The sequence below is a fragment of the Dermacentor albipictus genome, unplaced genomic scaffold, assembly GCF_038994185.2.
Source record: "Dermacentor albipictus isolate Rhodes 1998 colony unplaced genomic scaffold, USDA_Dalb.pri_finalv2 scaffold_15, whole genome shotgun sequence".
NCBI classification, from domain to species: domain Eukaryota; kingdom Metazoa; phylum Arthropoda; class Arachnida; order Ixodida; family Ixodidae; genus Dermacentor; species Dermacentor albipictus.
The window spans coordinates 11,896,124-11,919,139 of record NW_027225569.1 but is presented as its reverse complement, the minus strand read 5'-3'; the positions used below and the strand labels follow the sequence as shown (position 1 = coordinate 11,919,139).

Genomic DNA, 23,016 nt, shown 5'->3' with positions numbered 1-23,016 from the left:
CTTCTGCACATATATTCTTCTCATAAAACAAGGAAGATATCAGTGCAACCGACTCCGTAGAGATGTACGACGTAGCTGAGTACAGCCTGGTCTGTGTTGCATGCTGCTTTGTGTAGTGTTTCAAGTACTTCCACCATGATGCTTTGACACGTTTATGAATGTGCACAAATTCTGGAACTGATAGGACATCCGGTGCATGTGTTTGTTGTAATTTGGTCTCAAACTACTCTCATGATTGTTAAATCAGTGGGTATTGTTTTTAAAAGCAGTAGACAATGCTGAAAATGCAGAAAAGGAAATGATAAAAGTAGCTCATCTGGTAGGACCAAACCAGGCGCTGGCATGCTCAACATTCATTAGTTTTATGCGAGTTCACTATATGACGCATTAAACTTCAAAGTTGCATGATTAAAAGTAGAGAACCCAGCTGAAACTGTGAAATTGGCACCCTCTGTGACTTGCTTGGAGGAAAAGGCATGAGTTTTCAATGTACGAAATTGTGCTGATAGCATCTGGGAGGGTTAAATCCTAGGTGCATGACAGCACTGCAAGAATGCACTGCATCCATAATGCAAGTGCCATGTACATAAATTTTGTTTCTACACTGGGTTCGGTGCTTTTCATGTGGGTTTGCATTTCATTAGCTCACAATCCTCATTTGCCCATTTTTAATATTCATATTAATGTAAATTATTTATTTTCAACATCTTTTCATTTCAGATGGATGCTAAGAATACATACACTTGCAGCCGGTGCCATCAGAGAACACATTGTCTGGTTGCCCTTTTTCGGCACCTTTGTGCCTCACATGGCACAGAGAGTGGCTGGAATTGTAGGTTTGAAGGCTGTGTGAGAACCTACAAACTCTACAGCTCATTCCGCAAACACGTCAGCCGCCATCACAAACATCTGTTTCCCTCGAGCTCCAGTGACAAATCTGTGGACTTGCTGCCTCCTGACAACACTCATGATGCAGTGGATGAACCCAGTGAAGAACCCAGTGATGAAACTGGTGATGAACCCACTGAGGGACCCAGTGATGAGCCAAGTGATGATGGTGTTCTTAATGCAAGTGATCAATGTGTCATGCATTTGTCCTCCCTGCTTTTGAAATGGCAGGAGGGCAGGCAACTGCCAGAAAGCACAGTAAATGAAATTGCTAATGATGTAATCAATTTTGCTGCACAGTTTCAAGCAACTCTGAATTCAGTTGCAATGACAAAACTTGAGAAGCTTGGGAGTAAATCAGGCAGGGAGAATTATTGGAAAAGCCTGTTTAGTTTTGTACCCCCTAAAACTATAAATCTTTCTGAGCAATGTAAAAGTGATTGCTTCGAATATATTCCAATATTGGAAACCATTCAAGCTGTTTCAAGAGCTCGTCAGCTGTTTGGAGAAACTGGAGAAGGCTGCTCAACTCTTCTACGGGATGTGTGTGATGGCACATATTATCAGGAGCACAGCATATTCCGAAATGCCAACAGCAAGAAGCTAATAATGCTTCAACTATATTTCGATGATTTTGAAATTTGCAACCCTCTGGGAAGTAAGCGTGGAAGGCACAAACTCCTAGCAGGGTATTTAACAATTCTAAACTTTTCTCCAAACTTTCGCTCCAAGACAACCGACAAATACCTGGTCCTTCTAGCAAAAAGTTCCCTTGTGACCAAATACTCTTTGCTCGAAATTCTCCGGCCACTTATTGAAGACCTCCAGAAATTAGAAGAAAATGGCATTGAGCTGAACGGTGAAGTAGTTAAGGGCTCACTTTTGTTTGTGTGTGTCGATAATCTGTCAAGCCATCAGATTGGTGGTTTCCGTGAATGTTTTTCCTCTGGGCCGATCTGCCGTTACTGTATGGCAACAAAAGCAGAAATTAATGAGAAGTGGCATGAAGAAGACTTCACCATTAGAACAAAGCAGATGCATGCTCGTCATGTTCAGCTGATGCAGCAGGACCCAAGCCTTTCTAGTGTCTATGGTATAACGGGTAAAAGCTGCTTGAGTTCCTTGCAGTCATTTGATGTGACTCAAGGATTGCCACCTGATGTTATGCACGATTTGTTTGAAGGAGTAATGCCATTTGTAATGAAGCATGTCATCCGGCACATTATATCAAGTCGTGATCTGACCCTTGAAACGCTGAATGAGAGGCTTGCCTCATTTCCTTTCCAAGGAGCGGACAAGAAATCCAGGTTGCCTCCACTGACACGTCAGGCAATATTGGGAACATCAAGCATCAAGGGGTCAGCTGCTGAAAAGCTTTGTTTTTTTCGTTTTTTTTTCTTTACTTGTGCGTGACATTGTTCCAAAAGGAAACGCAGCATATGAAGTTTACCTCGCATTGCGTGCTGTGGTAGACATCGTTCTTGCTCCTCAAATGTGCCATGGTGCTGCAGCACTTCTGAAAGTGCTTGTTGAGGACTTCTACTGTGCCTTTAAGGACACTTTTGCAAGTGTGAACATAATACCAAAGATGCACTACTTGATCCACTACCCTAGACTAATGCTTTTGTATGGCCCTCTGTCAAAACTTTCTTGCATGCGCTTTGAGGCTAAGCGTCAATTTTTTAAATCGATTTCCAAGAAAACTCGCAATTTTAAGAATATTTGTTCAACTTTGTGTCGCCGACACCAAATGCAGGTTATGTACGCCTTGTCTCAACCCCAGGAATCGCACACTACTGTAGGAAGCAAGAGACTGGATCCAAGTGAATTGCCTAACCTTTTGCGTGACAGGCTCCAGGAGCTCAGTCTACATTTGACACATGTGCACTGCGTAAACTCCATTACTGTTCCTGAAAGGACACTCATTGTAGGTTGTGTGATACGTATTCATGTAGCAAGTGATGACTTGCCGCATTTTGCTAAGGTAACATTAATAGCTGTGTGCGGCGTGAAGCTGTTTGTGGTTGCCTCATTACTTGACACAAAGTACTTTGATGATCACTATCATGCTTTTGTTGTAGAGACCACAGCTCACAGTGTAATCATTGAAGATATTAAGCACTGTGGGGAGTTTTTTGAACAACTGTACATGTACAAAAAGAGAAATTATCACTTTGTCAGCCCTCGCTCTGCTTTATTCACTGATGCAGACCAATAACTCCAAGCATTATGGTTAGCTACGCAGGAATTGTTTGACTAATAATTTTAATGAATTACCTAGGTAAACTTGAAATATTTGTATGAACATTGTGTAGGCAACATTCACTGTGCACACTTCCTAAAGCAGCCATACGTTAGAGTTCAGTGCTCATTGAAATACAAGGAAAGTTTGTATAATCGAACAGCATTTCATGTTGCTTAGCCATGACAATCATAACTGCCCTGCATGTTTTGCGATTGAAGTTAGTGCTTCTCCAGTGTTAATTTGACACAAGAGTAGGTGTTGCATCTTTTAGCAACTTGAGGTATTGGCTGCAATCCAGGAGGGTAGTTTGTTTATTCAGAGGCTACCTCGCTGCCTTGCAACATTCATTTGTGTGCTTAGCCCTGTGCTTTTTATTTTAGACTGTGCAATGTGTACACTAAACAACATCTCTTTAAGCCAAAACGTGTGCATAATTACCATTCATGTTTACTCGTCTGTGTACGTCAACTAATACTTCTCATAGCTGCCTAGAAGCAACACGAAAAGAATAGAACTGTGTTTACAGCAACATGTTTACCGTGTTTCCTCTTGCTGAAAAGTTGCATTTTTGCTGCATGCTCTCTGAGAAATGTCCATCTGTGTATGCATATTTTTCCTTCCATTTTTTTTTGCTGTACTAGTTCATCACACATTTTCATTTCGTTAATGGCTTAAGTTAAGGAAGAGAGTTGTTGCTTGAATTCTGAAGCATTTACTTGTACATAACAAAATGTTTGTCTGAATTCTGTATAGTCATTCTCTTATACACAGCCTTATTTTGCTGCTGTTCTGTTGACTGCATGGGATGTTTCTTTGTAAAGCCACCGTGGCTTAAGTTTATGTGTGTCTGAGGACCCTCAGCACTTGCACACACTGAGAAATCTGTGTATATGCTTTTTTTTCTTTACTAGTTCGTCACGTGTTTTACAGTCTCATGAATGTCTGAAGTAGGAGAGTAGTTACTTCAGCTCTCCAGCATTTACTTGTTAACTAAATTTTTTTCTTTTAATTTTCCTGTATGGTCATCCTCTTGCCTGCAGTCTTGTTTGCCTGTTCTGTTGACCTTGTGCAATGTTTTGCATAACCACTGTGGCTTCAGTTTGTGTTCCTGAAGATCCTCGGCACTTGCAGACAGTAATGTACTGCACCTTTTGTTTCCATTATTGCTTGCCATTGTGTGTTTCGTGATGCCCGTAATGTACACTAATATACATAGATTGCATGTGCGTGACGCCATGGAACTCTGGGATATGGCACTGCACATTATCGCATGATGGTGATGGTGGTCCTGCCCTTTATATCTGGTTGCCATAGTTGATCACGTCCAAACTGGGGGTAACCACAAAAAAGAAAGAATAAACCCTAAAACATCTTTTCGTGAACTTCAAAAAGGTGGTTTGCATAAGCATCAATGCAACGCTCCATGCTGCCACCAGAACTCGAGGCATTTTTTGGTCACCTGGCTGGCACTGACCACCTTGCCGTCCTCCGTATCCTCATTACTGAACCCAGGTGTGGCAGGCAGCGCTGATGTTTAGGTTGGTGGAAAGATGCCACCGCAGTCTAGTGCCACAAGACTCAACGTTTCTTCTGACCTCCCACAGAGTGCACACTGTCACAATTCACTCGAAGCGCGCTCTCCAAACGCACGTGCACAGCACATGAGCTCGCTTCCGCCAGCAGTGCACTTCCCTTTGAGTTGTAGCAGCAAGCGGTGCAGATCTCGAGTTTCTCACTGCGAGACAGCTCGAGGGACAACTTTTCCTCTGTGGCTTTCCGCCATGCAGCCGTCTCTTATCTGTCGCACCTGGAGCCGTACTCCCTTGCCCATTCGGTCCCACGACTTCTGCACTGCCCCCTCCAGACAGACCATCGGCAAACCCAAAACACTGGCACAGTGTCTTTCTCGTCCATCTTGTCGACTTGTGGACCAGCATCTGTCGTGCAACATTATCTTCTGGAAGCCTCAGGAGCAGGTTTTCGTATGTCGCTTTTGTTACTGCCTCTCTCGTGGTGAAGGAGGACCATCTGTCTGGCGCCTCTCCAGGAACTCCCGCACTGAGGAGAGGCATAGTACGGCGTTGGCGTAGATAAGGCTCAGCACTGCTACCATCTTCCACAGCACTTGCATCTCCTCATATCTACTGTATGCCCACAAGGACCTCTGGCGCAGAACTCCCCTATGTCTGGCTGCTTTTCCTCTCATCTCTCTTACGCTGACAGGTAGTCTGGGCTCGTCAGCCTGATGGCTAAATATTTCGTGCAGGTACTCCTGAAGATTGGGTTGCCGTGTAGGCTCCATGCTATATCGAGTCGTGTGCCCCCCACACCAACACCATGCACTTTGAAGAGCTGAATCTGTCGTACAACAATTTCTGCAGCTCCTCTGGAGAGCTTGCAAGGAATGCAAGATCGTTGGCACACACCAGCGCTGGGATCTGTCTCAGCACCAGCTGCCCACCTTCACTGTACCTGAAAGTGAAGCCAGAACCTGAGGCCTTGAGACATTCCCCTCTGCTGTCCCTGTATCCACCCTGCTCACCGATCTCTGGAATTCTCTCTCCATTGGTGCCAAACGTAGGTCGGCGTGCACCTGTTACTCAGGTGTAGGCAGCACGTATGGGTCAGCCATTTCTTGTGACAGGGTGTCTGGGGCAGTCTGCTGTTGCAGCGATCGCAGCCACTCCTCCAGTAATGAGATACATTCCTCTGCTATCACTTCCTCCCTCTCCGGTGTCCACCGCAGTGTCACTTGGGATATTTGCCGGCTTGACTTCTTTATCTCCAGAAGTGCTGTGGTGCCTGCCTTCCTGCTACCTTCACATATTCCTTAAATTTCCTGTTCATGCCTTGTACATGTCCCTGCAACAGCACAGCTGCATCCTGTTTCAGCTTCCTCTAGGTCTCCCAAGGAATTGGAACAGCATCCGGATCCCTTTATTTGCTCGCATGCCTGTAGGTACGGCTTGCTTCTTGCCTGCGGTGTATACCTTCTGTCACTTCTCTGCTCCGCCATGGCCCGAGTCTGCGCTGACTTCATGGCCGCAGAGCCCACTGCCTCGTGGCTTCTTTCATTTCTGACACCAGGTGGTCGTGGGACTTCAGCGTATCAGCCGTCGTTTCCAGCTTGGCTGCCATCTCGAGCAGGGCCTTTTCATCAAGGCAAGTAGCATCGACTGAAAGTTGCTGTCTATTATGCTGAAAGCCGGTTTGGAAAACCAGGCGTAACTGTTTGTGGTGGCTTGGGAGGATTCAAGCTCGCATCTTCATCTACCACCATCCTGTTGAGGCCTTTGCACAGTGGTTCGGTCATGAGACAATAATATATGCTAGACTGGCAATACTGCATGGACCAAGTTATTGTCCCTCAGCACTTATTTGTCAAATTGGCTACTACTAGTTTAGCCAATTCAGCTAGCTCCAGGAACAACCTACCGTTGGCATCTGTACAGCTGTCCAGGTCAACACATGCATTGAAGACCCCCACAATGATTTCTGGCCCTTGGCACAAATCCTATATATATATCCGTGGTGAGTCAGTTGCACATCCATATTTTTCTATTTCTGCGCCACAGTCCACATTTACACAATGGCCACTGCGACCCGTCTACCTGCTATGTTTCTGGACAGCCACATATGCTCAGAACATCATGCCCGGAACCTCATTTACTGCTGTGTGGTTTCCCATATGCACCCTATTCCAACTCCTCGGCGTACACTGCCCTGCCTGTTGCACCCCTCAAAGGCAAAAGTGGATTCATATGGCAGAGCCTCCTGTTGCACAGGTGACTCTCCACAACTGCAAACAGTGCAAAGGTCTCCTCCCACATCTTCTTCATGAGCCTTCTCCATTTTTGCTTCATCCGGCCACTTGCATGTTGAGGAAACCAATAAACTAGCCCAAGACAGCATCTGAATGGAACCACCTTCCCACCTCAGTCACCAGCAATCCTGTTCATTCATCCTTTCAGACTGCTATATCTAACATTGTATAATGATTCACCACTCACATGTGTAACGCCATGAGGCATTGAGAGTATTTTCAATAAATAAACAGTTCGCCCTGGTTGGCCCCCTTCCGAAGTGCCCTGTTTTTCCAGTGTCCCTGGGGTACAGCCTCCCCTCAGTTTCCACTGGACTGCTGGATTTATGTTGTTTGCACTCCCTTCCTTTACGTCCATCCCTGTTTTTCTCTCGAGTGTTAGGATTTGTGGACCTTCCTCCCCTTTTCTGCTTGCACTTCCCCTCAGCCGTATGGACTATGGCTTGGTTGAGGGGCTCCATCGTAGAGCTGGCTTAATGAATACCCCTCCAATTTCCTCTCCAGTGCCTTCCCAGTGGGCACACCTCTAACAAAGCAATCTTCATCCAAGGCATCTCCCCGGCTCCTCTGCCATATTCTCCTTTCACATCATGTCGTTCAGCACATATCCCCGAAACCAGTTCGTGTCTACAAACTCAACCCATGGGCGCAGTTCATTACACAGAGATCTCGGGCTTGCATTCCGCTGCCTGCACATACAGCAAAGCTGGTCCATGCCCGTCCAGGATGTTAGCACCCCATATGCCACAAACTGATGGTTTGGAGCCCTCTGTCTCCACATGTGCAGGTGGGTGCATAGCTCTGCTAATGTTCTCTCCAGTGATGTATTCTTGTCCATCAAGTCCTTTTGGCAGCACTAACATGATCTGCTATGTTCCCCATACAACCGGTGCTTCTACCACAACAACCACATTCTTCGTAGTGGCCTCCATCTCAGATCTGAATTCCACGTTCCAGTTCCAGCTGTTCATCTTCAGCAACATTGGCGTAATTTTGACAGCGTTACAGTCTCCGAACACAAATACCTGCCTCCTGTCTTCACCTACCAAATCACCCTTTAGCTGTCGTCTGCTACACTCTTGGGTCTGGCCATCTTTCTCCATTTTTCTTTCCTCCCCACTGTGGTGCCTTGCTGTTTGCTGTTATCTGTGTCCAACTGTCGCTTGTTCCAATCTACCAGTCATGCCGTGTCATTGCGTGCCTCTCCGTTGCCCACCACCGTCTGTGTGTTCTTCACTGCAAGCCTCTCCCCAAAGCAGCTTCCGTCACTGTCCTGCACCTGTCCTCTCTTGCAGGGCGTCGTGGATAGTGTCACCAAAGTTTCCCCAGGCAGCCTCCGTGACTCTGCGACACTGCTTCCAGCTTCTCCTCCAGCTTCTCCCATTTGCACTAATTCTCTCTCGGCAAACCCTCCAGGTGCTCTCGCTCTTTCTTGTCCTGGTCTCTTTCTCCAGCATCCTTGTCACTTTCGCTGCTGCAAGCTTGTGGTTCTCTGCTTCCTGCTTGAGCAGCAGTGTAAACTCCTCTGTATAATGCTGATCTCTCATTGCCGGCATCAGAAAGCTCGTGCCACCTCTGCCTCCTTTCATGGATGCAAACTGCGTGATGTCCAGGTTGTGCCAGGCCCCACATCCGGTGCACATGACCCAATCATCTGTAGAGTCGCCTTTTGTTGCTGCACCCTGCGGAGCTTTGTCTCTCTTCATTCATCCCATGGTGCCACACCAAAAAAACATGATGCAACGCCAACACCTGCCCACTCTTCACAAAATTCATGCCCTTGGTGCACATGATGATTGTATCGCCATCTATTAGCAGCAGCTATAAGCACAAGTGCTACCAGAGATCGGTACAACAGGCCTAGCCGTGACAGAGGCCACTACACATTGCACCACTATGCCTCCAGCCGTCTGCTTAATTAACACCGATGACTCCAGAGGAAGCGCCACCCACCTGATTTCGTAAACACCAGCCGAGGCATGCTCGCATCAAACTCGCATGCACACATCGCATCAACTTCATAAAATTCATTAACACTGGCATGGTGCTCTTTGGTCACACCCGGCCCTTGGACCACTAAACACCACAAATTTATCTGAATTACGTGCACATCCTTCATGCTCAATGCGCTGTGTGGAACCCTCCATTACAACAGACAACACTGTTCACATTCGCACAGGATAGTGCTCTGCGAGCGACGCATTCCCCGTCGACACCATCACGGTCGCTATTTATGGAATATTTGGCTACTGGAGGGAGTGTAAATTCATGTCAAATGGAAAGGAATCAAACCCGAAGGTGGAGTCCGAGAAGTAGAGGCTCGTGCGGATCAACAAAAAGGAATTGAAACCACTGAACATGTTATGTTTGCAGTGACCGATCTCTGCACTTAGCATACCACCATGGATTTGATAAGTGCACACTGTCATGCAGAGGTGAATTTATATCCAGAGATGAAGCTCCAAGTTGATCGGAGCAAACATGCCTTGCTTTTCATGGAAACCTACCGTGCTCTTTAACTAAACAAACTCCAACTGGGCGCCAAGCAAGTTCAGCGATGGATGCAGGGCATGTTAGGCTCAGCAAATTGGGTGCAGCAAATAATGCTTTCTCCAACAGGTGTCTCGTCAGGTGAATCTTGTAGGTTGCAGTGTTGTTGGCTGGCATAAAGCTAGCAACAATTCTGTTCTTTGCAAGGTTTGTAAGCAGCTGTCGAGCCCCTATTTCAGCTAATTGCAAGTTATTTATGAAAAAGAGCAGTGATAACTATAAACTCCACATAGAACTAGAAGACATGCTTTCTGTAAACACTGCATCTCCACTTGGCGGCGCTGCAATGTGTCCACTTTGACAATTAAAAGTCATTGATGTTTTAAAAGTTTAATTCCAGATGGATCACTGGTGCTGTGATCCCCTCATGACGTGTGTGCTTGGTAATTGTGGGTGCGTGATCTGACACCATGTGCAACCTATGTATTGATACTGTCATTAAAACTTCCCCTTTGGTTGATTTGTGGAATCGCTCTTTTTAGTATAATCTCAGTATGTTGCGCTTTCTTAGGTTGTTTCCCCAACTCTGTAGTTTTCGCTGTTTACAGCCAAGTTGGGACACTAGGTGCTACTATGTGACAAATGAAATTACCAGTGAACGGCCTGTTGTTGCACTTTCATGCTGAGTAAGTATGTCCACCCCTGTTCTGCATAATAAAACGTAACTTTCTACATCAAAACTGCGCATGTAATGTCGGATCGGAAGCGTCTCTAAAGCACATCGATCTGTTAATGGATTGATAAAATTCCTGAATTTCTTTAACTGCCCAGTACATGCCAGTGGGTCTCCCCATTTTTGTCCAAGCCTCCAGAATGGGCATGTTCTACCATTCCTACATAAAACTCTTCAAACCAAAGTAGTCTTTATATAAAATCAAATACGCAACACCAATGAACAAAACTTTGCATCACATTGATTTGAACATTCTCAGCAGCACCGAATTGAAGATGTCTTAGTACAAAATCAGGCGAAAGAAAAAAAGTGGACATTTAATGGGAAATACTGAAAAACTATACATTTGTAAATATGTATACCTGTGTTCATTAATACACAACATGCTAGGAAAGCTTGTATTTCCCTGCTGCCCTTGCATTCGTCCCTCATTACAGCTAGTGCTTTGAGATGCAGTATTAGACTGCGTCACCTTCGGGATCGGCCCACACTACCCAGTTCTTTCCTCATATTGGCTAATGCTACGTAAAAGCTCTGCAACATTGTACCGCACCATTGATTCAGTTCGATCATGTTTGAAGATTTCTTTGTTGGAATATGTGCCATTGGTCGTTTCGCCAGTCTATGTCTATCACCATAGTTTCACCACAGTCTAGTATGTCTGTCATGGAAACGTAGACATAGGTTTGTATGATTGTACAGAACTTAGTCATAGATGTCACAACTTGCATTTCTCTCGCTTACTCCTGTTCAGTACCCATGAGGAACCCAACAATCGGCATGTTCTAAACGTGAAGACAAAGTGCCGTAGCACAAAGCACGCCATTGTCATCATATAATTGTTGTTGATGTAATAGTCATTGTGTTGCTGTCGGCACACGCGCACAGATGCTCACCTACACAAACATGTTACTCCATAGTAATTATCTGAAGAATCCCAAATGATGTTGGATAGCCAGTTACCTGCAAAATCCTTTGCATAACATTAATTCCCACAGTGCAGAAATCTGCAGAACTATTTTTCTTACTTTACTAGAATTTTAGCCGTGTCAACTTCTCTGCATTTCCACACTTTTATTTGTCTTGGCACAGACATATATGGCGGTAAATTTTCTGCTATATTCAACCTATTATTGTTTTTGTATTCCTTATGTACATATTTTTCCCATGTACTTAGGGGCTACAGGTTTGCAGTTCAAGTGCATTCTTTACCATCGTGTAAGGACTGTGTGTCTTGCACTAACTTTGGTTTTATTATTTTTATGTGGATGCAACCAACTGGGCCTTTCTAAATGAAAAAAATAAAATAGCCAATGTAGAAATGGCAGTAGCTGTTCAAATCTGCTGTCATTGCCTCTCTTGAAATGTTTGCAAATATCATTACTAGCATTTGCTGTATTCACTGAAAGTATGAAGAAGACAAATAACACATAAAAATATCAGAAAACACACAAATATAAAAGACAAGCTCTTTTTACTATGCTAATTAAAAAACGAAACTGGACTCGGTGTGAGCAAGTCTTAACATCCTGTTGCTTGCCACTGGCAAAGGCAGCTTATTTAGAACAGATTTCTAAATACTTCATTAAGATGCAGCAAGTTATGCAAAAGATTATGTTGTGATATGTTACAATTAGCAGATGAACATAGTATACTTTTGTTTTTCTAAAATCTGCAATAAGAATGATCTACCTTAGTTTGCTCCTACTGCTGACATTCATATAGCTATTTCTGTAAAAAGATGTGCAACTTGAGCAAAATACGTATGCAAAATAAATAGCTGTTGTTGAATCAGTTTTTCAAAAGCTGCAGTACTGTTTATACTTTGCACAATAAGCGTAATGTAAAGGTTTCAGTAAACAACAGATGGCAATTAAGGTAACTGTAGACTTGTGTCTTGTCATTTGACGGGTAGAAACGATTTCTGGTACCCTATCAGGGCTGATGCAGTAACCTCACCCATACTTCACAGATAAATTGAAAGTTTCTTCACAAGTGACTGATTCACACAGGCTTGGGAATACGACTGGCATATTTAATGAAATCATTCTGAAATGTAATTAATCAGTATTCTAAAGATGAATGGATAGTGGTAACATGGCCAGTGGCTCACAAGTGGTTGTGTTATAGCCCTGTCACACTGGACATTTTAATGTCATTTGAATCGAATGGCATTAGGATTGAATGACATTATTCAGTTGCTACACAGCAAAATTTAATGCCATTAGAATCTAGTAACTTCTGCAATCAAATCAATTCGAGAAAATCATTCGGCTTTGCACTCGTGGCGAATGACTAAATATGACATTAAATGTTCATAATTTCAGAAGCAGTGATGTAAAGAGGTAATTAATTTTGGGTGGTTTAAGGCATCGGTAATTGTTACTAGAGAAAAGCTGTACGGCAGTCTTTCACAAAATGATTTTACTTTTCACCTCAGTTGCGTCTGGCGGCTGTCGCTTTACTAGTCAGTCATACTGCAAACAATTGGGTGCCTGTATGCATCTATGTGACAGTCTAACCCTCGTATTCAGAAATGCAACTTAAGTCGAAGCCCATGCTTGACTTGATTTTGGTGACGCCTGTTGTTAACGTGACCAAAGACGCTCCCGGCGTTTCCTTCGGCACGTTCATGATAGGAGTCACTTAGTTCAAGTCAAGCATGGGCTTCAACTTAAGTTGCATTTCTGAATACGGGGGTAAGTCTAGCCTCTTCCTCTGATTAGTATGTTTTGTTCACAATGCAAAGCACATATCAACTGCTTCAGCTACTGCAACCGAGTGTCGTCCAGCCCTGCCATGTCAGTCATACTGTTTGTCTTCAATTTATTGGCTATGGCTGCTGGTCAACACTTGTTTTTGCTTATAGTGGCCAGAAATTCTGGAATTAGAATTTTATGCGTGCCATTTTGGTGAAGTGACACCCAATCTTTATATTAAAATAAATTGACTTTTCAGACATTCTACATATACCTTGCGCTTGTTTCCTCACCATTTTTTTTTTGCAATGATTGCCATTGATATCATGACCAAATGATGTCAATTTTTGCTGTGTACCACCACCACGGGTCGAATGGCATTCGTTGCACTGAATGTAATTTACATCTAATGACATTAAAATGGCCAGTGTGAGGGGTATTAGATATGGTATAGCAGCTTACATTTTGAAGGAGTTTCGGTAGGTTAGCGTGTTCCATAAGCTAGGGTGAATCAATACGTACTGACCCACCTGTCACACGTGTAAAGCTGATGTTATTAAAGCTTAGCCTTAATTTTCTATGTTTAGTTAGATTAGGGCAGTTTATCTTGGCATAAATTTATAGAGATTTCATTCAGCATAGCATATATAACTTTGTTAGCATGAGATACTAGGTTACACTATTCCTCATTTCCGGTTACAGTTACGTGATCATGCGTGTTCTGGTTAAATATGTTGGCAGAGTTTATTTATGTCATGGCCAGACAATGTCAGTTGACGGCAATTTTTCTTGGTTCATTGGTTCTGCTACTGCGCTTAAAGACCACCTCGAGCTTTATAAGCAGCCAGTTCTGAAAGGGCTCGGCGTCTTAAAAGTGGCCCGCCCGTCCCTGAGGTACAACGTTAATTATTTTAGTCACAAATCGAGATGTGCGATACAAGTTGACTCTGTATATAGGCTGGCAGCACAGCGATCGTGACTCGCAGTGATTTGCATATGTGTTTGCTCATCGCTGCCAACGATGTCAAGACAGCCAGCTGCATTTTCATTAGAAATGACAAAATTGTAGAGACGTTATTGTCCTGACGAATATAGGTTCTAAGCCTAGTGGCTCCCAGCGATATCAGCGGCTGCAAGGGGAGCCTAAATAGACGGCAATCCGCTGCAGCGACACTCGCGCTGATATACTTTTAGTAACATTGTTTGTGTAAAACGAAGGAGTGCTGAGCATAGACGTTTGTTTGCAGCTTCTTGGCTGCGAAGTATTCTGGTCGTCCTTGCAGGGCTTGTTCATATACCACACGAATCGCCGCGGAAACCACTCTGACGCGTTGCACGGCGGATCGCGCGCAAAGCAGGTGTTTCTCGAACGTGACGGAGAGCACCGCCGCACAAGTTTGTTGTTTGCCCTATTGCAAAAACCAGCGTCTTCTAGTGTGAAACCAGCACGTTTTTTTTACACTGGATTGCACTGGGGACGCTGGCGCTCGCTGGGACTGACTGGGGCACCAGTGAGAACGCTGCGTCCCACTGGACGAGACGCTGGTTCCACTGGCATGACGCTGGGGCGCACTGGTTTGTGCTGTACAGCTTCTCGCTGCAGTTCGCTGGTTCGCACTGGAAACTGCGCTGGTTGTGTTTGTGCCGCGCTGGTTCCAGTGCGCGAGGACGATCGCTGCTGAATATTAAATGCTTTTACAATTTGATCGCTTAATACTAGTTCTCTTGTCCTAAATAACGTTACATCTTGGGGTCATAACACTCTATATCGTGTCGCAGCTTGGAATAAAGGTGCGTAAGCTGCCTTGTTTATACAAGCACATTTCACACTGAAGATCACTCTCGGTTTTTTTTTTGCATTTTCCCTTTTCACTGGGCGGATAGCTAAATTCTTGAACGAAATCACGCAGACGCAGAGGACGCCGCGTTTTTTAGTAGTTTGCGCGTAACATATGACTGGGATTTGTCGCCGTTGTCGCAGTGTTGTGGAGTGGACATGAAATCTAGAAGTTGTTCAGACGCGCTCGAACGGAGCCCGAGTTCGAAGCCTATCGCTGATTGATATTATCGCACCGACAACGAAGTTGAGGCGATTCGCGTGCTTCCACTTTCCCTATTGTACTAGAAGAAGGTTCTGGGGCTTAAATACACGTATTTTAGCTTTCGCCAGCAACCCGCGCCGAGATCGGTCCCCACCGAAGCTCAGGCGTATCCGCCGAGTCCGTCTGCTCGCTATCGGCGCGTCTGGGGTCGGGAATCAACAAGTCTAAACAAGGATAAATCACTCCATATTTCAACTTTCGCATCGGTGTTCTTAAATAAACTGTTTTTTTCTTTCCTGTCTACGGTGCCAGTACAAGAAGCGATGTGCGTCGATGTGACGCGTCATAAACACAAGTATACGTACTGTCGCCGAAGGCTGCCAGCACTAGCCTGCGCTTCTCTGACGAAGATATATGACTAAACGGACGTGTCAATTGAATCGCATCACTGAACTTAGAAAACGTTGCATATCCCATGCCTGAAGAACAAGAAACGGCTATCGAAATCGGTAGTAACAGCCCATACAGCTTCCCAGGTCGGCGTTTAATTTAGGACTGTTTTCGTAGTTAAAGTACCTATCGCAAGTGAAAATCGATGGTGTGACACTTCCAAGCATACTACTCAATAAGAACAGCAACTTTATTTCTCTGGTACAGGCGTGAGTTTACTATTTGGCGTGATTACAATTTACTATCTGTACGAGACCTCCCTCTGCCAAAGTGAAATATAGTAAATTATTCATACGCTGCCATCTGCAAACATGGCGTAGTGGTAACGCACCGCGCTTGGGATCTGAAGGTCGATCGCTCGATTCCTAGTCCGACCTTTTTTTTTTTTCACTAGTACGTTTTTTATTGCTTTCTGTAATATAAAAATATATATACGTTTCCGGGCACCGCGTATTTAACGCGCTAGAGCTCTTTTTCCCACCAGTACGCCGTGTCTGACTAGCGCCCCAGCATGCAGCGCGCGACACGGGCCCATAATCCGGCGTTGTATTAGACACTGGGTACTGGATTTTGCAATAGGATTGCCAGGGAAGCGGCAGCGACGGCTGCAGACGACGCAACGAGGAGGCAGCGTGATACATTTCGTCGTCTGTTTCGATTAGTAATCGTCGCTGTGACGGAGAAGTCGCACTTTCTGCTGCAATTTGCTCAAGTTTGTGAACTGCTACCGACAGTTGTATACCACGAATTGTTTTGCGTTCAATGTACAAACGGCGCGATCTCGTAGATTGAGCGGCTGTACACAGCCAAAACATGCCTTGCACAGGCGCACGACATCTTGTCGCATTGTCGTTTTCTCGGACACCGAAAATATTATCGCGGATTTTCAAGCGTACAATCCAGGGAAGACGTCCAGCGCGTTTGAGCAGCGAGTGCAAATAACCTTGACACGTTCACACAATACACTAATCGTTCGTGGCAGCTACTCGGTGCACTGATGATACGTTCTCTCGGCAAATGATCACATGAAATAACCAGCGAAGGCACTGGAGCTTCACAAGCTTCACACGGACGCGCGCTGACACACGCACGCACGTCGCTATTAACCCCGTGGGGAGTTTTCAACCACGTGACCTGAAACTCCGTGCGGAGTATAATCGTGTCATGTCGTTTTTATACTCCGTTCCTAACCTATCGGAGTATAATGAAGACATATGCCGTCTTCACTCCGCTATGACGGAGTAAATGCTTGGGGCATGGGAGTTATTGGGGCTGATAAGCCGATAAAACTCCCATCTCGGCTAATTTTTGCTTACAGTGTAGTCGCAGCTCGAAATAGCCTCTTGTGAATTTTGCTGTAGCCGTTTAAGTACCATCCTCTTCAAGCACAACAGTTTTCATTACTCGCAGATGCCCGGCTACCAGTTGCCTCATATAAAATACTCCACATCGCTTCTGTGTTGCGTCGTCCTCAACAATTTCGAACTTCCAGAGCGCAGAAGGCAGTGTCACGTACGTGAGATCGTTGAGCGCAAAGTGTGTAGCGCATATTTCTGAAGTTCCTTCTTCCAAGCCCAATAGCAGGTTTGAAGTTTAAGCGCTGTCACTACAAGCTTCGCCCGATGTAGTTGCCGGCACTTGCGCTCGTTCTTTTAGTGGACGTCGCTTTCGCTTCACATTTTTTGGCTTTGAGATGTGCACAGGCAGCCCAGCCCATCCATTTCCCGCGAGGAATCATTATTTCTTTGTTACCCACAACATGCTTGTAGTATTTCAAAATGTCGTCGTCCTCAAAGTGGCGTTCACACACTTTTGATTTGTTTGTGAGGCGTTTGACTCTCCAGCGTCTTGCGGCGGTGCGAAAAAATGGTGACCAGCGGCATCGTGTCTAAGGCCGCTCGTGCAGCCGGGGGCAAAACAGCACGGCATAGGGAACTTCTTGCTGTCATGAGATGCGGAAGCGCTTCTTCAAGAAGCTTTTCAAGAGAGCAAATCGCGACACATCACACAACACCTACAAAACGGAGGATAGCGACTGACGGTGCAGCGCAACAAATATGAAACCAGAAGTGAAAGCAGAAGTCAAGTTTCAAGTTCCTTACCAGAAACGCACTTACAATACATAGCTCAGATATCACAATATTTCACAAAGAGGTTCAAAATTAAGAACTGTGAAATAACTACTTCTCAAAATATAAAACAGAAACTACCAGAAATGACGCAACTTCTATCAGAAACGAAACAAAAAGTGACGAAAGACGCGATCGCAGCGCCGCTAGTTCGCGTGACCACCACTTCGGCCATCTCCCGAGCGGAGCTGCGAAACTGAAGTATGTCTAAGAACGTTGTACCGTAGTTGGTGAGGCGCCGGCCAGTCGCGCATGCGCCAGTGTGGACGGCGATGTCCAAGCGTCGGTGCTCCGACAGCGTCTCCTGTTCGGAAACGCGCCACGTGCAGCCGTGCCGCACGAGCGTAGGTGACGCGAGGGTTACGTCAATCCAGCTGTCGACGTATTTGGTGACGTACGTCGGGGGCGAGGACGCGTCGTTGAGGACCACGAGGCCCGCAGCCGCCGCGAACTCAATCAACCGAGTGCCCCTGTCGTCTCCATCGCGAGGGCCCCACAGGACGCTGTCCGCGTTGAAGTCACAAATGACCAGAATGTCGGGCGTGCGACTTCTGTCAATGGCGTGAGCTAGGTGTTCAAAAACGTCGTCCATCGTCCTGTTGGGCGGCGCGTATGCGGCCACGACCGTAATCGCGAACTCGCGCGACGAGCATTCCACCGCGACCACCATTATCGACACGTGTGTCGGGAACACGTCGAAAGGTGGCCGGCGCGTGATGATCGCACACAGCGGGCCCTCGGCCGCCGCGTACGCCTGGTAGTGCGGCGGAAGCTTCGGGAGCTGACCCCGCTGCGTGTACGGGTTCATAATCGCCGCCACCACGCAACCCTCTCGTGCCATGTGATCGGTCAGCAAAGCCGTCGCTCGGCGGACGTGGTCTAACGTCAAGTGACATATCTGGATTGCGCCGCCGGCCCCCTCCGCTCCCCCAGGGCCACGGCTCCCCCCCTCCCGCGGCCGCCCGCACCGCTCTATCGCGGGGGGCCATAGTTGGTGCGGGCCCTGAGGCGAGCCACCCGCTCCATGCGGATGGGGCACTCAGGAAATCCCGCGGGATGGGACGCCTCGCGGCCGGCCTTCCTGCACTCATTGCAGCAGACCTCCGGCTGCCCCATCCTCACGCGACACATTACGGCCAGGTGATTGCCGCAACATTTCATGCAGACAGCTTTCGACGTGTCCGCCTTAGGAAGGCGTTAGGAAGGCGTTAGGAAGGCCACATGCTCGAACGTTGGCGCCGTCCGCGCGCCCCCGCCGCCCGCCGCCACGGCCGGTCTGACGCCGCCCGCCCCCGCCGCGGGCGACGCCCTCAGCGCCGCGGCGTAGCTGACGGCGCCCGCCGCCGCGGCCGGAACACCAAGGCCCGAGCCGGCAGCCGCCGCGGACGCGCCGGGATCGCGTCCCGCACTCCCTTGACCGGGTGCCAGAACGATAGAGCCCTCGAGGCGTCCCTCGGCGACTATGGCCCGTCGCTGCAGCGCCGCGACCTCCCGGCGCGCCTCAACGAACTCGTCACGCAGGGCGACGGCCGCGCCCCGCTCCATCGACGCGTCCGACCGCAGGTCCGAGAACAGGCGGACGATTTCGTAGAGCCGGGTCGCGATGAAGCTGCGTGCAGCGACGGGCACCTTGTTCGCAGCGTACGAACAGTACAGATGGACTTCCTGCTCGATCTCGCGCAGGCGAGCCTGTTCCCGCCCGCCTGGGTCCCCCGCGAGCGCGGGAGACGCCACCGCGGTCGCCTGGGCAACCGAGGACATCTGGTCGTCTTGGTCTCCCGCCGCAGCCGGCGCGGTCCCGTCCGTGGTCTCTTCCTGTAACGCGATTGCCGCGAGGATGTCGTCGCCGGCATCGGAAAAATCCGACTTCGGCGACGCACCCGCGCTGGCCGTTTCACGCGGAGACGGCGAGACCTTAGGGTCTCTATCAGTGTTGGGCATGGCCACGCTCAGGCTCAAAGGGTATGAGCCATGGCCATCTTGTGCCCGATGGCTGGCCGAACAGGAAAGTCCCCAATTAACGAAAATAAAACCCTTTCCCGCCCGGTTTTCGCAACGAATGTAGTCCCTACAGGTTCAAAAGTAACCCCAGCGACAATTTGGAAGAGCCGAATCAAAAAATACCTTGTTATTGAGGAAAACAGCAAGAGCCCGATGCAGCCGGCCATCCAAGCACTTGCACGGCGCGGGGGCTTCTGCCCCCGCTGAGACACCTCAGGACACATACGCGTTACCGTTAGCCTACAATTTTATTTTTCCAATTGGCTTTTCTCCACAAAAACATGCGCCTTGGGTATTCATTCAAAACCCCTCTTCATTTATTTTTAATTGGCTTTAAACCTGGTATGCATGTTTGCAGGGACAGGTTCTCCCCACCCTTTATTTTTGCTTTTGATTTCAGGAATGACGGGGAAGTAGTCGGCCGGGGCGGTACACCCGCCACATGATAATTCGATAGCGCCAGGGCAAGCTCGGCGCAACAAACAAGGCGGAAACTTCAGTCCTGAATATTTTTCTTGTTTGAAGGGGCAAAGGTAAACGCGAAGACGGGTTCCAAAAAGAATTTTTGTATGGCGTTTTATTAGAGTGTGTGACCGGACTGAAGTGTGGAAAGTGCTGCCACGTCCAGTTCGCCGTATGTGGCTAACTAGAGACCAACAGAAGTAAAGTTTCCTGGCGCGGTACTACCGCCACATGATAATTGAATTGCGCCAGTGCAAGCTCAGGCCAACAAACACTGCAGAAACTTCAGTGCTGGATATTTTTCTTGTTTGAAGTGGCAGAGGTAAACGCGAGGACGGGTTCCAAAAATAACTCTTGTATGGCGTTTTATTACAGTGTGCGACCGGACTAAGGCATCAAAAGCGTTGCCACGTCATGTTTACCGCATGTGGCTCACTAGAGGCCAAAAGAAATAGAGTTTACTGGGGCGGTACACCCGCTACATGATAATTCGATAGCGCCAGGGCAAGCTCGGCGCAACAAATAAGGCGGAAACTTCAGTCCTGGATCTTTTTCTTGTTTGAAGGGGCAGAAGTAAACGGGAGTACGGGTTCCAAAAACAATTTTTATGGCGTTTTATTAGAGTGCGTGACCCGACTAAGGCGTCAAAAGCGTTGCCACATCACGTTTACCGTACGTGGCTCACTAGAGGCCAACAGAAATAAAGTTTACTGGGGCCAAGACGAGGGGGTGCCACACGCTGTCGAAGGCTCCCTGAGAGTCGAGGGAGACCAGCGTAACCGGCGTTCCCCTCGCCCTGTGCTCGCCGATGATTTGGCACAGGGACTGGAGCGCCATAACTGCACTTCTTCCGTGCGTGAATCCAAACTGATGCGGGTGGATGTGACGCCCCGTGAGCAGAAAGTGGTAGATAGGCCCGTACATCAGCCACTCCAGCACCTTCCCAAGAATGGATGTCATACAAATGGGCCGGTAAGCTTGCGGCGTGTCGGGTGGCTTGCCAGGTTTGACTATGAATATCCCTCTGCCCTTCCTCCACGTCCTGGGGAAGTAGCCGAGAGCGAGCGCCACGTTAAAGATGCTGAGTACGAAACGGCGGTGGGATGTACAGAGCGCGATCACCGTGTCCGCCGTCAGATCGTCCGGGCCCAGCGCCGATCCGAGGGCCAATTTCTCCAATGTCGCTTCGCCCTCCCCCGCAGTGAAACTGCAGTCCTGCACTTGCGACACGTAGGGCCGCGCGTTCTGGGCGCGAATCGCCCTGTGCACGGGCAGGTCTGTGGCGTCGTCGTCCTTGGCAATCAACGTGCTTAACAGAAGTTCCGCGGATTGCAGAACACTGTCCGTGCAGCCGCACTCCGGTCGTTGCGGCGGCAAAAACGCGCGAGGCCGCGTTGAACGCGGGCCTCGCGCCCGCTGCCGGCGCGGCTGACTGCGGACGCGGTGTTGCTGCGACGGTGGGCACCCAGGCGGGGATACCCTGTGCCCCACACAAACACGTCGCCTTCCTCACGCCGGTGGGGGCGACTGCGACGCCGGCTCGAGACGTTCTCCGGATTTTGAAAACCAACGTGGACCCGCTCGCCACAAAGACATCACGGACGTGACGCTCCACCACACAAGGTACGGGCTGACCGTATTTACGAACAATCCCAAATCGCTACACAACCTAGAGCAGGCGATAGCTGCAAACTCAGTCACGCGCGCGGCTATCAGAATGCGCGTCGCCGAACAGCGCAACCCCTGTATCAAGTTCACAGGGGTAGATCCCGATATCGGCCCCGATGCATTCTTGCTCACGCTCAATGAACGTAATCCCGGTCTCGACCTCGACCTTGACAAGTGTAAGGTCCGCGTCACGTTCGGGGAGAGGGCGGGCTCGCGATCGTACGTAGCGGAAGTAGACTCGGAAGGGTTCCAGAAGATCCTGTCGCGTCCGGAGCTCACGGTGGGGTGGACTTCGGTTCGCGCAAGAGAAGACTTGCACGTGCCCACGTGCACTTTTTGCGCGTCTTATGGGCACGGGCGCATGACATGCCCCCACAACGCGGATCCGTCAAAGGCGCGCTGCATGAAGTGCGGCGGTCACCACTTGGCCGTGACCTGGAGGTCAAGATGGGAGACGCCGAGGTGCGTTGTTCGGAGTGTGATAAGGCGGGCCACAGGGAAACGAATCACCCCACCGGTTTCCCCGAGTGTCCGGTACTCCTAGAAAAGGTGGCGCGGCTCAGGGCGCGCACCCACTACGGCGACCCGAAGTAGAGGGAGCGCCGCGGGGCCGGGGGGTGCGGGGATGGGGACGCGTCTGACAACTGGCGAGCGTTGCGGGAGCGCCCGCTCGATCGTTGGTGCGCGGTTGCCGGCGGAAACCAGCATCATGCACCTAAATCTCGACCACGCCAGGCGCGCGCTGGCGGCTGCGACGCGACGGATGGACGAGGTCGGCATACCTATCGCAGCGATCAACGATCCGCCATGCACGAAGAGGGTGAGGCCGCAGCTACCACCGGACTTCTCGTATTTCGGGGAAGAGGAGGAACCCCTGAGCGCCATCTTCGTCCGTCGGCCTGCCTTCGACGTGTTCCCCGCGCAGGTGTCTAGGCGAGTGGTTGCGGTGAAGTGCTCCACAAGGGACCGCGAGTGGATGCTGTTCGCCGCGTATGCGCCGCCGCACGTCTCCATTGAGCCCACGTTAGACGAGATCTCGGAGTGTCTCGACGGAGGGAAGACACCTGAGGTCTTGGTTATGGGCGATTTTAATGCATACGCCATGTGGGGGCCGAGGGCCAACGATAACCGCGGCTCTCGCCTGATTGAGTTTGCGGCGGCGCACGGATTGGTAGTCCTGACTGACGCGGCGTCCCCACCCACCTACTCAACCCTCTATACCGACAGCTGGATTGATGTGACGCTCGCGACTCCCGCGCTCGTCCGACGAGACTACAGGTGGTGTGTGTCGCCGGACGAAACGTTCTCGGAGCACAGGGCCATCGACCTGGTGCTGTATAGCGACACCGTGCGCGGCAAGCGCCTCACGAAGTGCGGCCGCCTGAA

The 23,016-nt window shown here is 48.6% G+C and overlaps 1 protein-coding gene across 1 annotated transcript; it reads right to left on the bottom strand.

The window, feature by feature from the left end:
* Nucleotides 1–18,696: 18,696 nt before the first annotated feature.
* On the bottom strand, nt 18,697–19,440 carry LOC139051838 (uncharacterized). Its single transcript, XM_070528855.1, has one exon. It carries the CDS (start codon nt 19,438–19,440, stop codon nt 18,697–18,699), a length of 744 nt encoding a protein of 247 aa, XP_070384956.1.
* Nucleotides 19,441–23,016: the final 3,576 nt, after the last annotated feature.

Excerpts from the sequence above, each read along its gene's own strand:
- LOC139051838 (XM_070528855.1), bottom strand. The coding sequence starts at position 19,440 with ATGCCCAACACTGATAGAGACCCTAAGGTCTCGCCGTCTCCGCGTGAA.